The sequence below is a fragment of the Castor canadensis genome, chromosome 5, assembly GCF_047511655.1.
Source record: "Castor canadensis chromosome 5, mCasCan1.hap1v2, whole genome shotgun sequence".
In the NCBI taxonomy this organism is placed as follows: Eukaryota; Metazoa; Chordata; class Mammalia; order Rodentia; family Castoridae; genus Castor; species Castor canadensis.
The window spans coordinates 134,133,987-134,150,958 of NC_133390.1; the positions used below are offsets into that span (position 1 = coordinate 134,133,987).

A 16,972-nucleotide genomic window follows, 5' to 3' on the forward strand; every position below is an offset into this window, starting at 1 on the left:
GTGCACATATACAATATACAAGCATGCATGAATACATTACAGTGTTTTCCAGAATGGCCTCATCCAAATCTCATCTCCTTGTCCTTGTGCCCTTACAAAGCCCCTTCCACATTGAGCCAAAGCTGATCTAACAACATGAGGAAGAGACTACAGTGTATGATGTCTCAAGTTGGGTCACCATGTTTATTGTGGCTTCCATCTTGGTCTCTTGGAACACTGTCTGGAGGAAGCCAGTTGCCATACCAAACTTCCTGTAGCCTTGTGGATAGGCCCACATGGGGAAGAAAAGAACACTCTGGTCAATAGCCACTACCAACCTTCAGCCATGTGAGTGAGACACCTCAGAAGCAGATCTCTAGTCAAACAAACCTTCAGATCATGCCGAACAGCCGAGTCTGAATGCATGTCTGAGAGATGAATTCAAGACCCACCCAGCTAAGCCACTCCCAGATTCCTATCTCACAGATACTACAAGAAATATAAATTACTTGAGACACAAAGTTGCTAGGTGATTTGTCATACAGTAGTAGATAACTGATACATCAATTATCAGTGTGTGTGATAACTGGACACAAACACACACACACAGCTTACTCTCTAAGTACCATTACTCTTGTACTTATTCTGCCTCAATTCAAAATTGTTCCAAATTTCCTTCCTTCAGATTGAACCTGAAGTGTCTGGGTTGGACATGTAGCTCAGTGGTAGAGCACTTGCCTAGCATGCTCAAGGTCCTGGGTTCTGTCACAAGCATCACCAAAGGAAAAAATAGTTTCTTAGTCATTGGGTTGTGTCTTTCCAATAGTCTTGGGAAGGCAGATGTCTGAAAATCTGTGGCAGGATCCTCCCAAGGCAGCCAAATTCTCCAAGACTTACACAAAGTACCCACCATGCTTGGAGCAATTAAGGTTACTGTTCCAGGAAGAGTTGACAAAGGGCAGTGTTTTGTACTTAGAGCCTAGTGAGGTGCCAAAACAGCTTCTGTTTATTGGCAGCAGATTGTCCATGCTAGGAGATGAAGCAGCCACCTAGAATAGGCTGCCCAACCCTCTAAAAGAGCACCACACATTCTCAGCACCAGCCCTTGAAGAACATGAAAAAACGCAAAAGAGGCCATAAAAATGAAATCAGTGGGTCAACTGAGGTGTTCAAATGTCTTGCAAGCATTTTTTATTTCTTCTTTAAGATGGAAGTGAGTATAGCAGAATGTGCTAGAAGATAATTAGATATCTTTGCACTGGTTCTTCAGCATAATGAGTTCAAATTTCCATGGTTTGGATCTCACAACAAAAATGCAAAGAGCCATCTAAAAGAGACAAAAAAATAAATAATTAACTTGTCTGAAAGAAAAAGGAAAAAGGGAAAAAAGTTCAGAAGTTTCTATTCCCAGGTCCCAGGATTTGGCTCAGGAGGCTAAGACCCTATCAGAATCATCCATGCCCACTAAAACCCACAGATGATCACCTTGAACCTCAGGGCATAGGAGCCAACCTCACTCAACAGGATGGGTCCTCATCAATTCACCTGCTATAGTCTGAGCCACCATGGCTTCATTTGTTTAACAAAGGCAAATGTGGGTGTGTTTCCAGATACACCCACTTCCCTGTAGCCCTCAGAGACCCTGTCTTATACTGACATCCCAGTGGGTGCTTCTTAGGGTAAGCTACATAACAAGAATAATGTAGGTTCCTATACACCTCAAAGGGAACATAATTTACCCAGAAACCAAGCAAAAAACTTGTAATTGGAGAGCTGGGAAAAGACACATATCTGGTCCCAGAGTCTTGCAGAAGAAGCTCATGGTGGTCAATAAGCTCACTTGTTTTGCCCATCTCTCATAAAATCCTAATTCAGATAGAATAAAATATAAAATAAGAACACCCCCATGACATCGATGTAAACATGAATGACAGCATCAAGTAAAGATGAAAATGGAATTGCATCACAATACACATAGCACATTAGCAATCAAAAAGGGAAAGAGAATGAAAGATAGATTTTGCATCAATTTATATGAAGGATATCCACACAAATGATGCCCATGGTAACTCTTAGGGAGGGAGGGATTTGGGACCACACCAAGGGGCCCAGAGGGACCTCTATCACTTTATCCCTTATATATTTCATGAAGATGCATTTTTAGAAAATATTTATGAACACCTGAAAAAGTTTATATCTAAAGTGTTCTAACTGATCAAACATGAGAAAGGAAATTTCTAATTAAGCCCAGCCCCATTGTGATGAACCTGCCCTTTTGTGAGAGTTTTCATCTGAACCCAGGCCTGTAACACTGGAACATAGCTGGAATGTCACTTGTTTTGACATGAACAAGCAGAAGACTGAACATAGGAGACTATTTGGGGATTGTAGGACAATTGAGCTGGGAATTTCTGGCCAGCCCACAGTCTCCCAGGACTTCCATATAGCACCCAGGGAATTGGAATCACTCAAGAAGAGCTCATCCAGATGTTTCTAGTTTGGAGCATCATGTGCTTGTGGATTCTGCACTGAGAGGAGCCCTCTTTCAAGGACTTCAGTGGGGATGGTCATGCCATGCTTTCTACTAGATCAATCTCTTCCAGTAGATGGCACATGGAGTGGGTAATCCACCAAGATGGCTGTCATTTCTCCCTTCCAGTGCAGTAAACTGGGTCTTAATTCTTAGAGGCTCTTTAAAAAGATTGACTCCCTTGGTACTACCACATTGTGAGGAAGTCAATGAATAAGATAGCCAACTTATGGTGGCTTGGCTGAGATTTCCCTGGTTTTAACAATGACAAGTTCACATCCCAGGAAGTCCTCAGTCCTAGATAAACCAGGACAACTGGTCACCCTACAAGTTTGCACTGTAGAGAGGCCCCAAACAGAGCAAGAATGATGCTTGGCCAAAATGCATCAAGCATCTCAACTAAAGCACCAGGCATCAGAGTGAAGCAGTCATCTCAAATATTCCTGCTCCAGCACACACCACAGGGGCGGGACAGTCATCCAGCACAACTCAACTCAGAAGGCAGAATAGCTAGAAATAATGGAGTGGCTTTGCTTTAAGTGTGTGTCATAATATGTGTGTGGGGGGCTGGTGTTGGTGGGGAGAGGGAGTGGAGGCTGGTATATGGTATTAATAATAGACAATAGAAATGGTGCTCCAGGTCTAGAAGCTGGCCACCCACAGTGCTGAATATGATCAGAACAGGGGGGTTCATAGAGGAAATTAGAAAATAAAGCAGATTTGGTTCTATAAGTTTTCTCTCTTTGGTACACAAATCTCATGGGGCCATCATTTTCTCTTGTCTCAGCCACTTACCTTTTGCATTTGGGGATCCTTTTGAAATAAGCAGTCTTCATTTTCTCCTGAAATTTTCTTGCACATTGTTCGGGCAATTTTGACTTCAAGATAGTACTCCAAACTATCAGTAACCTGTCAATGAGTAATTAAAAAATAGACATCATTTTAAAAGTATTAATTATCATTTCTGGTAAATAAACCTACTGTTGGCTTCTTGGGACAAGAATGTCTCCCTGAACTTTCTCTTTTCTGCATTTTTTTGCCAGAAGTTTTGCTAAAATTGGAAAGGAAGGATTCTTACCTTTACAGGTCTATCTCTACTCCTCTCTCATTGTGGTATTTAATTTTAAAGTAATAGTGATTGCTCCTAAGATAAAGTGAGAAAACTATTCCCCAAAGAATGTCTTCCTGGGAAAGTTAATTGATCATTTGTTGGAGCTTGAGAAATAAACAGTTTGTAGCATCTTCACACCTACATGGATTGACATGTGCCAGAATGGAAACTTCCAGAGAGCATATTGATTCTCTCTAAAGTCTTCCATTCTTTGTTAGTTTTATCAGTCCATACCTCATTCTGTATAACACAGCCTTCAAATCCCAGCCTCACAGGGCATCTTACCTGCACTGAACTCAGCCAAACCTTCTGTCCAGAGTGTCTTGTGGAAAGCAATCATTGCACAGTAGGAAATGTACAACAAGGAAACAAGATTTATGAGACTTGGGGAAGAGAACATATTAAAAATAATGACCAAGTTAAACCCAGTAACTGGTGCCAGAAGAATGAAAAATAAATTAGAAAATAAAGTAAACATTTTAGAAATTCTAGAAACATTTTCTGGGCACTGAAACAAAATGAGTGTGGCAAAAGAATTCTATAATGGCCCTAAGTTCCCCACCCCATGCTGTACATACCCTGCAGTATAGCCAGTGGGTTTCATTCATTCTTAAGGCATAGTGACCTTGACCAAGGGAGATTAGCCTGATGGGTGTAGCCTCATCATTTGAAATGTTTAAATCTGGAGTTAGAAGACAAGCTGGAGATCTGCATACTTTGACCCACCAATTCCACTTCTAGATTTTATACTCATTCCACTTGAACAAATAGTGCTCAGTGTCAATATTCACAACCCAAACCTCAAAGCAGCCCAGGTAAGAATCAGCACTAGAAAGGACAAAAAAATCTCAGCATATTCATGCAAAGAAGTACTAAGTAGAAACAAGGATGAGCATCATTTACTTAAAATTCCACATATAAATAAGATCAAGCAGTTTTCTTCCTGTGTCTTAGCATAAGAAGTGGGGCTGAGGGAGATGCCAAAGAATAAAAAGATGAATAGAACAAACATGTTTAGGAAGTGAATCAACAACATGAACACAGAATTAATAATGCTATATCATATTTGTGGGTTTTGTTAGAGTAAACTTTAGGTGCTCTAACTATACACACATACAAAAACAGAACTGTGTGGATATGCTGATTAGCTTTACTATAGTAATTATTTCACCACATTTATATCAGAACATTGTGTGATGCATCTTAAATGTATACAATAGGAGACCTGGGAAGATGATGGATTGTTGTCATTCCTATAGCCTAGTGGTGACCAACTACCCCAAAAAAGGAAGATCAGAGGACCCCAAAAGGCACCCATAGGGTCCCATAACCAGCGAGAAGCAAAGCCCTCTCTGCAAATAAATAACCATGGGAAGAATGACCCACAGCTCAACACTCCCGATCCCCTGCCCCTGAAGTTGCTGCATAGCACCAGGCTCCATTACTCAGAGATAAGTCCCACTGCCCAGCAAACACAGGAACTTGAAGCTCCACACTCCCCCCCAATACATGACCTGTTACCTTCACCCTGAAATGTCAGGGAAACCAACACCCTGGTGTAAGCAGGTCTCATGGCTCCCATTGCTCCGTGGGTAGTAGAAGGCACAAGTCAGCAGGCTCAGTTCTCCCAGCAACAGCACAACAGAACTAAGCTCAGACTCCAGAACTCTGGCTGCATGCAGGCTCTGTTCTCTTAAGGCAGCAGCAACACCATGGCCCAAAGCTTCCAGAAGCCCATGGAGGAGATTGGGCCCCAAAACTCCCACTGCCAGCTGGGTCAGTTCTCCCAAGTGGGCAGCAGTCCTACAGAACTGCACTACCTGAGGTCTGTGTGGGAAATCAGGCCCTGGAATGCCTGCTGCCTGCAGGCTCTGTTCTATGCTGGCAGTAGCTGCCATGACCCCTAGAAGCCCATACCCCAACACAAGGAGACCCCAGGGCCACAGCTGCCTGGTGGGCACAGATGATTCAAGCCCATGCTGTCCCATGGGTACCCTCTGCCACCACACACCCAAGTGAGCCCTGGGACCCAGGCCCTGCTGGTGCAAGGAGGCTTCCCTCCCTACAGAGTATGGAGGCCCAGCACTGTACCTGACGCAAGAGAGCCCTTGTTCCCCATCAAAGAGCCAAACCACCAGATTCCCCACTGAAGAGAGGAAATCTAAAACCTGCTATTGTGCAGGTGGTACCAGAAGCTCTGTTTTCCCAATGCACACAGAAGCTCAGCACTTCACACTGTACCTCCCTGCAGGAGAATCGTGTCTCTCCTGTCCAAGAGCTGGAATCCCTGCTCCTCCACCAAGTGGCAATCTACTACCCTGCTGGTGCTAGGAGGCCTACCTCTCACAGGGCACAGAGACCCATTGTTCCCCCACTGCGACTGCAGAAGAGCCCCTAATCCCCCATCAAAGAGTGAGAACTCCAGCCGCCTCACTGAAGGGAGAAAAGAGGCAATTGCCACCCCAACAAGAACCCTGCAAGGGGTAACATATACAGCATACCCCTGTCTAAGGAACACTGCTGGAGTTCCAGGAGGAAAAAACTCAAAACACCAGCTACAGGGGTACAAGAGATTAAAACCATAACCAAAAAACAACTCCAGATGTGTAAATCTCAATGCAGAATGAAACATCAAGACAACCACTGTCCATCAAAAGCCAGTTCTACCACTTAGGATCCAAACACCTGTGTAGAGCAAGAGCTATCAAATAATGAATTCCAAAAAACAATAGTTAAAATGATTAATGACCCAAAGAAGAAACACAAAAGCTAGTATTTGACCTCAAAGAGGACATGAATAAACAATGAAATGAGCTCAAAGAAGATACAAACAGATGAATGAAATTAAGCAGACTATCCAGGATATGAAAGAGGAAATCAATAAAGATATGAAACCCTGAAAAATAATCAATCTGAAATAAACTCAATATCCCAAGTAAATATCACAATCAAAAGCCTGACGAACAGAGTAAGCTGAAAATAGAGTATCAGGAATTGAAGACAGAGTAGAGGAATTACCCCAAATAGTCAAAGATCATGAAAAATGCTAAGAAAATATGAACAGAACATGCAAGATATCTGGGACACAATGAAAAGACCAAACCTATGAATCACAGGTGTAGAAGAAGAGGAGAAACAAACTAAAGGCACCTATAACCTATTCAATAGAATAGTAGCAGAAAAATTCCCTAACCTCGAGAAAGAGAGAGTTACCCAGGTACAGAAAGCTTATAGAACACCAAACCATCAGGACCAAAAGAGAAACACCCCCCAGACATCATAATCAAAACACTCAGCACACAGAACAAAGAAAGAATTCTGAAAGCTGAAAAAGAGAAAAGACAAGTCACATATAAAGGCAAACCCATTAGAATAATCGCAGATTTCTCAACTCAAACTCTAAACATAAGAAGATCATAGAAAGACATAATCCAGGCCCTGAAAGAAAACAACTACCAATGCAGACAAGTCTATCCAACAAAATTATCCTTCCTAATTGAAGGAGAAATTAAATCTCCCACAACAAGGAAAAGAAGATACTTAAAGGACCTTTACATATAGAAGAAACTAAAGTGAGACAGGCGACTCAAGAATGAAGAAATCCTTTTGAGCAAGCAGACCAATAAACAAGGAATAGGTGAAACTAAACAACAAGGAAACAAAATGACTGGAAACAACAGGCACTTTTTAATACTAACACTGAATGTAAATGACCTCAATGCCCCAATCAAGAGACACAGAATAGCAAATTGGGTTAAAAAACAAGACCCAACCATATGTTACTCAGAAGAGACTAATCTAACTGAAAAAAATAAACATTGGCACAGAATCAAAGGATGGAAAAAAGTTTTCCAAGCAAATGGACCCCATAAACAAGCAGGAATAGCTATATTCATATCTGACAATGTAGACTTCAAACTAAAATCAATCATAAGAGACAATGAAGGGCACTTCATACTAATAAAAGGATTAATTCATCAAGAGGAAATATCAATACTTCACATATATTCACCAAACATAAGGGCACCCATCTACATTAAAAAAACTCTAATGGCCCTAAGAGCACAGATAGACACTAATACAGTGATAGTGGGAGACTTGAATACCCCACTATCACCAACAGATAGATCATCCAGAAAAAAGATAAACTTCAGAGTTACTCCACACATTAGACCAAATAGACATGGTTGACATCTACAGAGTATTTCACCTAATAACCAGGCAGTACACATTCTTTTCTGTACTTCATGGAACTTTCTCCAAAATAGATCATATTTTAGGACACAAAGCAAGTCTGAACAAATTCAAGAAAATCAGTATAACCCTCTTCATCATCTCAGATGACAATGGAATAAAACTAGACCTCAACAACAAAGAATCTCCAGAAAATAAACACATAGAAGTCATAAGGGAAGAGTTAAAAAAAATTCCTAGAATCCAATGAAAATGAAAATACAATATACCAGAATTTTGGGGACACAGAAAAGGCCATGCTAAGGGGAAAGTTTATAGCTATAAGTGCCTCCATTAAAAAAAGCAGAGACCTCTCAAATAACCAATCTAATGATGTATCTTAAGGTCCTAGAAAAACAAGAACACACCAAACCCAAAATGAGCAGATGGAAAGAAATAACAAAGATCATGGCTGAGATTAATGAAATTGAAACCAAACAAGCTATACAAAGAATCAATGAAATAAAAAGTTGGTTCTTAGGAAAGATTAACAAGATTGACAAACCCTAAGCCAACATGACAAAATGGAGAAGACCCAAATTAACAAAATCAGAGATGAAAAAAGGGATATAACTACAAATACCAATGAAATCCAGAAAGTAAATACAGAGCACCTTGAAAACTTATATTCAAGTAAACTGGAAAATCTACATGAAATGGATAAATTCCTAGATGCATGCAACCAACCAAATTGAACCAAGAAGATATTAACCACAAAATAGACCTGTTATATGCAACGAAATTGAAACAGTAATAAAGAGTCTCCCTACAAAGAACAGCCCAGGACCTGATAAATTCACAACTGAATTTTACCAAACCTTTAAAGAAAAACTAACACCAGTACTCCTCAAATTTTCCAGGAAATAGAAAGGGAAGGAACACTAGCAAACTCATTCTATGAAGCCAGCATTATACTCATTCTGAAACGCAATGAAGATGTAACCAGAAAAGAGAATTATACACCAATATCTTTAATGAACATAGTCACAAAGATTCTCAACAAAATACTGGCAAACAGAATTGAATAACATGTCAAAAAGATCATACACCATGATCAAGTCAGTTTCATTCCAGGGATGCAAGGATGGTTCAACATACGTAAATCCATAAATGTAATACAGCATATAAACATAAGCAAGGACAAAAACCATGTGATCCTCTCAATAGATGCAGAAAAAGCCTTTGACAAAATCCAACACCCTTTCATGATAAAAGCACTGAAGAAACTAGGAATAAAAGGAATATTCCTCAACATAATAAAGGTTATATATGACAAAACTAGAGCCAACTAAATGGAGAACTGAAATCATTCCCTTTAGAGTTAGGAATGAGACAGGGTTGTCTGCTTTCCCCACTCCTATTCAATATAGTTTTGGAATTCCTAGCCAGAGCAAAAAACAAGAGCAAGAAATAAAAGGGATTTAAATAGGAAAGGAAGAAGTTAAATTATCCCTATTTGCAGATGACATAATCCTATACCTAAGAGACACCAAAAACTCTACAAAAAATTATGAGAAATCATAAACTCTTTTGGCAAAGTAGCAGGATGCAAAATTAACATACAGAAATCAGTAGCTTTTCTATATACCAACAACACACAGACTGAGAAAGAAATCAGGGAAACAATCCCATTTACAACAGCCTTAAAAACAATAAATAACTTTAGAATAAATTTAACAAAAGAAATCAAAGAGCTTTTTAATGAAAACTATAAACCACTGAAGAGAGAAATTGAAAAGACTTCAGAAGATGGAAAGACCTTCCACACTCATGGATTAGTACTACAGAACCATAACAATAAAAACAACATGGTATTGGCACAAAAACAGATAGGAAGACCAATGGATCAGAATAGAAGATCCAGAAATAAGCCCACACATCTATAGCCAACTGATCTTCGACAAAGGAGCCCAAAACACATGACGGAGAAAAGACAGCCTCTTCAAGAAATGCTGTTGGGGGATATATTCAAAAGACTGTGATACAGGTTACTCCAGAGGCACCTGCACACCCATGTTTATTGCAGCACTATTCACAGTAGCCAAGTTATGGAAACAGCCAAGATGCCCCACTACTGACAAATGGATCAAGAAAATGTGGTATCTATACACAATGGAATTTTATGCAGCCATGAAGAAGAACGAAATGTTATCATTTGCTGGTAAATGGATGGAATTGGAAAACATCATTCTGAGTGAGGTTAGTCTGGCCCAAAAGACCAAAAATCTTATGTTCTCTCTCATATGCGGACATTAGATCAAGGGCAAACACAACAAGGGGATTGAACTTTGATCACAAGATAAAAGCGAGTGCATACAAGGGAGATATGAGGATAGGTAAAACACCTAAAAAATTAGCTAGCATTTGTTGCCCTCAACTCAGAGAAACTAAAGCAGATACCTTAAAAGCAACTGAGGCCAATAGGAGAAGGGGACCAGGAACTAGAGAAAAGGTTAGATCAAGAAGAATTAACCTAGAAGGTAACACACATGCACAGGAAATTAATATGAGTCAATTCCCTGTATAGCTATTCTTATCTCAACTAGCAAAAACCCTTGTTCCTTCCTATTATTGCTTATACTCTCTCTTCAACAAAATTAGAGATAAGGGCAAAATAGTTTCTGCCGGGTATCGAGGGGGTGGGGGAGAGAGGGAGGGGGCGGAGTGGGTGATAAGGGAGGGGGTGGGGGCAGGGGGGAGAAATGACCCAAGCATTGTATGCACATATGAATAATAAAAAAATAAAAATTAAAAAAAAAAGAAATGCTGCTGGGAAAGCTGGATATCCACATACAGAAGACTGAAACTAGATCCCTGTCTTTCACCCTGTACCAAAATCAATTCAAAGTAGATCAAAGACCTTAATATAAGGACTGAAACTTTGAAACAACTCCAAGAAGCAGTAGGAAATACACTGGAACAGATAGGCATAGGAAACAACTTCTTAAACAGAACTCCAAAGGCTTAGCATCTAAGAGAAACAATGAACAAATGGGACTGCATCAAACTGAAGAGTTTCTGCACAGCAAAACAAACAATCACCAGATTCAAGAGACAGCCCACAGTATGGGAGAAAATTTTTGCCAGATACTTATCTGACCACAGCAGCCTGGGATTAAACCTCGGCTCTTCTACTGACTCACTGTGACACCGTGGGCATAATCTTTCCCACGCCTGAGTTTTCTCCTCTGGGAGGTGGAAGAAAGTGGTACCTAGTTAGGAAGTTGTACAACCGAGTGAGTGAGCTGTGAACAACTGAATCTGACATGAAGAAAACATTCTAGAATCATCAGGCCTGCTCAGGCGGCTCTAGGTGCACCTGTGCAGCAGCATTCACACCACATAGAATCTCCTACAGAACCCCAGAAGGCCATGGGGTCAGCACACTGACTAAGGTTAATAATCATTTGATTGTATACTTGAAACTTTCTATGAGAATAGACCTCAAATGTTGCCACCAGCATACACACACACACACACACACACACACACCCCATATACTCACATTATGGCAATCCTTGCACAATTTATATTTATGTTAAAACATTACATTGAGCTGGGCGCCAGTGGCACACACCTATAATCCTAGCTATTTGGGAGAGGAGATTGAGAGGATCAGAGTTTGAGGCCAGCCCTGGCAAATCATTTTCAAGACCCCCATTTCCAAAATAACCAGAGCAAAATGAACTGGAGGTGTGACTCAAGCAGTAGACTACCTTCTTTGCAAGAGTGAAGGGCTGAGTTCAGACCCCAGTCTCAACAGCCCTCCCAAAACAACCCTACATTGTACATCTTAAAAATAATTTTAAAATAAATGTCAAGAGAATTAAAGAAAATTCCCTCAAATATAAAAAATTGAAACAGAGTAGGCAATGCAAACTTTTTTTCAAGATCCAGATGGTAAATATTTTAGGATTTAAGCTTTGTGGGCCACACTGTCCCTGTCACAATTACTGATTGTTCAAAAGCAGGTAGCACACAAGATTTGGCTAAGCCCTGATAAAGACCTTTGCACTTTTAATTTAAATCACCTAATAGAATGGGGTTGTGTTCTGTATGTAAGACCTATGTGTATGTTATTAAGTTTAATCTGCATTGTCAGATTGTCTTTTTGCTTTTGTTTTGAACTATTTTTTGTTTAAATTATGCATTTTTAAATTTATCCTTCTTCTCTGTGTGTTCCAGGAGCATGTAACTGGAACATTGCAAAATTTTAAATGGTCATGTTACAGTCTCTTTTTGAACATATTCCCATCTGATTTTTTGGAGTCTTACCAGTATTTAAGAACTTACAGCAAACTGAGAAACAAAATGTACATTCATGAGAAAACCAGCAAACAATACAAAGTGGTATATAATTTTGAGATATATGGGTAGTCCACTGGATTGTAAAACAGCTGCCTATAGAGCAGAAACATCTCTATTTGTGTAAAAAGAAAATCACAGATAAAGAGGAATCCAAGAAAGTGGAACTGGTCCAAAAAAAGTGGGAACTTTGCTAAGAACATGCCTGAGACACCAGCAGCATTCAAGTTCATGAGATTTTAATTACCATGAAAGGGTACTTAATACTCACCATTAGTGAGACACACTCAGGCCACAGGTGTCCTACAAGCAACAACCAACCAAAGAAACAGAGAGAGCCAAAATCCCACAGTGGGTAGCAAGATGGAAGAGGAGCCAAATAGCCAGTACAACAGGGGTGCAGATCCAAATGAAACTTCTCTCCTGCCTGGGTAAGAAAGCAGGAAACCGGGAAGGGTTGCCTGGCAGTGAAAATTAAATGTAGATGAACAGTGAAGGTTGAAGGGAAGGAGACGAGTGAAGAAAGAACAGCACAGGTCTCTGTGGGAGTGTCAATGCCATCACAAGCCTAGTCTACTGTCTCCCTACCCACCTCTGCCTCCCTTCATTGCTCAGAGTCAGCAGCCTGATGTAATTTGTGTTCCTTCAGTGGACTATCTCAGGCCTGGCTGGCCACAGTACAACCATCTTCCTCAGAAAATTCAACATTCATCCAAGGCTCTCTTCTGTTACACAGTCCACATCCAAATCCCCCCACTTGTCCTAGTCATATCCTTTATAGTTTTTTTTCTTTTAATTCCAGGAGATAACACTGGGCCAAACTTGCATTTAGTTGTCATGTTTCTTAAGTCTCATTTAATGGAGGCGAGGGTCACAGGTTTTTTTTTTCTATCATGACATGGATATTTCTAAGTATGAAATGTCTCACAATATGGACTTGATTATTCCTCATGATTACATTGGAGGTGTGTACTCTGTGCAGGAATATCATAGATGCGTGCAGTTGTGGCCTCTCAGAATACCACATTCAGAGCATTTGATGGCAGTTTGTCTCAGTGCTGGTGATGAGCACTTGGGGAGGGAGGTGCTAAGCAGAAGCCCTGTCAGTGTGTCCTTCTCTCTTTGTAACTACAGTCATGTGCCCCATAAAAATGGACTGCATTCACAAAGGTGGTCCTGTAAAATTTGAGTGGAGCTGAAAAATTCCCACTGTCTAGTGACATCATAGCCGTTGTTAAGGTCACAGCCCAGAACACTACTCTAGTGTTTGTGGTGATGCTGATATAAACTGACTTACACTGCCAGTCACATGAATAATCTGTGTGATTGGTTTATGTACTTACTATACCATACTTTTTATCCCAGAGTGTGCACCCTCTCTTTATAAAAATGGTTACCATAAAGCAGTCTGCCATGTGATGCCAGTAGCAATGTCATATGCTTCATGTTTGAAGACAAGTGATTGTCTAGGCCTGGGTAAGTGAACTCTAGGATGTTCACACAATGAGGAAATCACCTAAAGACATTTCTGAGAATGTGTCCCATCATTAAGCAACAATAATTGTAAAAAGCAATCCATCCAGTGATTCACCCCCACACTCTCACATTCATCAATGAATGTAGAAGTCATTGATTATCTTTGCCTGAACTGGCCATTATCCTGATGGTTGCAAAAGATACTTTTCTAGTTATGCCATTTCTTTTCCACCCTGAATAGGCATTGCTTTCTGTAAAGCATTTTCCCATCTGCCCTGGTTCCTTCTCCCAGTGCCAGCTGGACTCAATGTCTCTTTTCTTGTTCACTGTGTTATCATCCATCCCTGCCATTACTCACATGGACAATACTCAACCTTGGTGCCATCAAGCTGCCTTCTGGGCTCTGACCTCTACTTTTTGATGCAACTCTAACCAGTTTTAAGTTATTTTAATGGATATTTTATGTTTTGTCACTATCTCAGAATAATAAAGAATGAAATTAATTTTCATTCTAAACCCTCTAAACTAAAATTAATATATTTTGACTAGAGGCATCTTTTGGCCATGTTTTCCATTCCTAGTTGCAATTGTCATCCATGGATACTGAGTTTTGCCCTGGCTGAGGACTGAGAATGAAAGAGCAAAGAGCCAATTCTCTGGCTGAGTGTGGTGGCTCTCACCTGTAATCACTATTACGTGGGAAGCCAAGATCCAGAGGATTGCTATTTGAGGCAAGCCCAGGCAAAAATTAGTGAGAACTCCATCTCAGTAAATAAACTAGGCCTGATGGTATGCACCTGTAATCCCAGCTATGTGGGAGGATTGCAGTCTGAGGCCAACCTCAGGCAAAACTACGAGACCCTATCTGAAAAAATAAAGCAAAAAAAAAAAAAGAAACATGGGAGTGTTGATCAAGTGGTAGAGTGCCTTGCCTAGAAAGCTCAAGACTCTGAATTTGAACCTTAGTACCACCAAAAAAAGAAAGAAAGAAAGAAAGGAAGGAAGGAAGAAAGGAAGAAAGAAAGGAAAAGAAAAAAAGAGCAAATGCTTTATCCCACCTGCTCCTTGGATTTCAGAATTTCCAACACTTTGAAGTTGTACTGGTCTTTGCTGGCCTTGTTATATTCTTTCATGGCATACCAGAGTGCCTGCTGTACATAGACATACTTTGGGGAGATGTCTTCAAATGGCCTCACCACCTCCTTTGAACCCCATGCATGGACTCTCTTGGACCCAAGGGCCACAGTGACCACCAGGAACAGCAGGGCCTGGCAGGGTCTAGCCATAGCACCTCAGCCCAGGAGGAACCCACGAAGCTTCTTCTGTCCTTCCAGAGCTGGCTGGAGTGGATGTAGGCCAGGAGGGCCCTGCTGCCTCTGCAGGTGCGTGGATCCCTTAACCCCTGATCCTCTTGGTACTACTGTGGGTTAAAAGGAAGGAACTGCTATTAACATTGCTGTGATTATGTAATATAATAAGAAATAAATATTTGATATTTGATCTTCATCCCCAGTTTCAAGCATGCAGCATTAAAATCCTTGGGATTTCCTATGTGATGGGGTGAGATGCGAGCAGATTTGTTCTCCTTAACAAGCCCCTTCCAGTCATGCCCAAGTATATATGCTAAGGAGGAAACTCTGGTGAAGCCCTAGATAACATCAGGTCAGGGCTTGTAGCCAGAGGAACCAGCCCTGTGACTAGAGGATTGCAACTTTCAGCTCCATCCTTGACTTTGAGTGGATGGAGATTGATTTAATCACCAATGGCTGATGATTTTAACAATGATGCCTGCATAATGGAGCCTCCGTAAAATAAGAGACAGGGTTGGGAGCACTTCCAGACTGGTGGACACCTGGGAGTTCGGGGATGGTAATGCACTAGGACAGGATGTGAAAGTCATGTTCCTTCCTTCCCTGCCTTTCGTACCTCTTTATCGGGTTGCTCATCTGTATCCTTTATAAATGTCCCCTCCAAGACTCTTGGAAATTTAATGGCTATTATAACAGTATTAGGACCTTTGCCAGGTCCCACCTCTTCAACCTTCATGAATAGCTAATTGGAGCAGGTTAACATTTGCAGGAGCAGGTTGGTTGTAAAGCAAGTTCCTGTCTCTTTCAGCTGTTTTCCCTTCTGCCATGTTATGATGCATCATGGAAGCCTTCAGCAGATGTGGCCCCTCAATCTTGGACTCCCCTTCCTTTAGAACCACAATCCAAACAAACTTCTATTGTTTATAGCTTACTCACTCTGTGATATTCTGTTATAATAATAGAAAACAGACTAAGATATTACTGACCCTAGGAGGAGGGAGCCTCCAATTTGTAGCCATGTTGGGCAGAAACATGGTGAACCTGGGAACATCCCCCCTACACTTGTTATCACCATCTGAAGTGGGGCTGTCTTGTGGAACTGACCTTAAACCTGTGGTATCTTAGGCTGACACTGGGTTTTGTCAGAATTGAATTGAATCATGGAACAATCAGTTGGTGCCTGCAGAGAACAGGAGAATTGCTTGGTATGGAAAATCCACACATTTGGTGTCAGAAGTGCTTTGTGGATAACAAACATATCACAGTACTAATTGTCTTTTAGGGCTTCTCTCTCTCTCTCTCTCTCTCTCTCTCTCTCTCTCTCTCTCTCTCTTTCCTTCTCTAAAAAAGAAGGTGACTGAAAAATCTGCAGTTACAATTTAGACCATCTTTGGCTATTTCCTTTCTGAAAGGATTCATGCCTCCATACACTCACCCATACCCCATTTTCTTCCCTGCCAAGAGACCCCACCTTCTCATCTTCAAAGTCCCACTATACTCAATGAAGATGACTATCCGTGTCAGCTTCTTATGCACAGACAGCCTAAGAAACACTTGCACAGGGAAAACATGGTCTGGAAACTATTCTTACTTTCTAGGAATGTGTTTGACGATTGTCACCTAAGACTTGTTACAGGTCTCAGAGCTGTGCCCCACCATCTCCTCCTTCTAGTCAACCCATTAGAAATAGTACTCAGATCTATTTATTGACTATCATTGAGACTTGCCAGGTCCTGTGTATTTTCTCATTTAGCCATTGCCATTCCCTCTGGGGGCTATGTAAGAAGTCATCCCTTTACCCAAGAGGAAAATGAGACTCACAGAGAGGTCAAGAAAATGCTTAGGCTACTTGATGGAGGCATTCAGATCTGAATTCACCACCTGCCCTCACCTCTACATTTATATCTAGCTCTATATAACAGACATGCAAGTATAGATCACAGCCAGGACTGTGAATTTGCTTTTGAGAATATCCAATTCTACCACAGAAAATAAATCAGGATAAAGTTTGTAAAACCTGGGCAAGCC

General features: G+C 40.9%; 1 protein-coding gene across 1 annotated transcript; it reads right to left on the bottom strand.

The window, feature by feature from the left end:
* Positions 1 to 1,222: 1,222 nt before the first annotated feature.
* LOC141423109 (cystatin-13-like) lies at positions 1,223 to 14,920 on the bottom strand. Its single transcript, XM_074072401.1, has 3 exons — positions 14,693 to 14,920; positions 3,305 to 3,418; positions 1,223 to 1,306 (listed from the first exon to the last, which is right to left on the bottom strand). The coding sequence occupies exons 1-3, from the start codon at positions 14,918 to 14,920 to the stop codon at positions 1,223 to 1,225; spliced, it is 426 nt and encodes a 141-aa protein (XP_073928502.1).
* Positions 14,921 to 16,972: the final 2,052 nt, after the last annotated feature.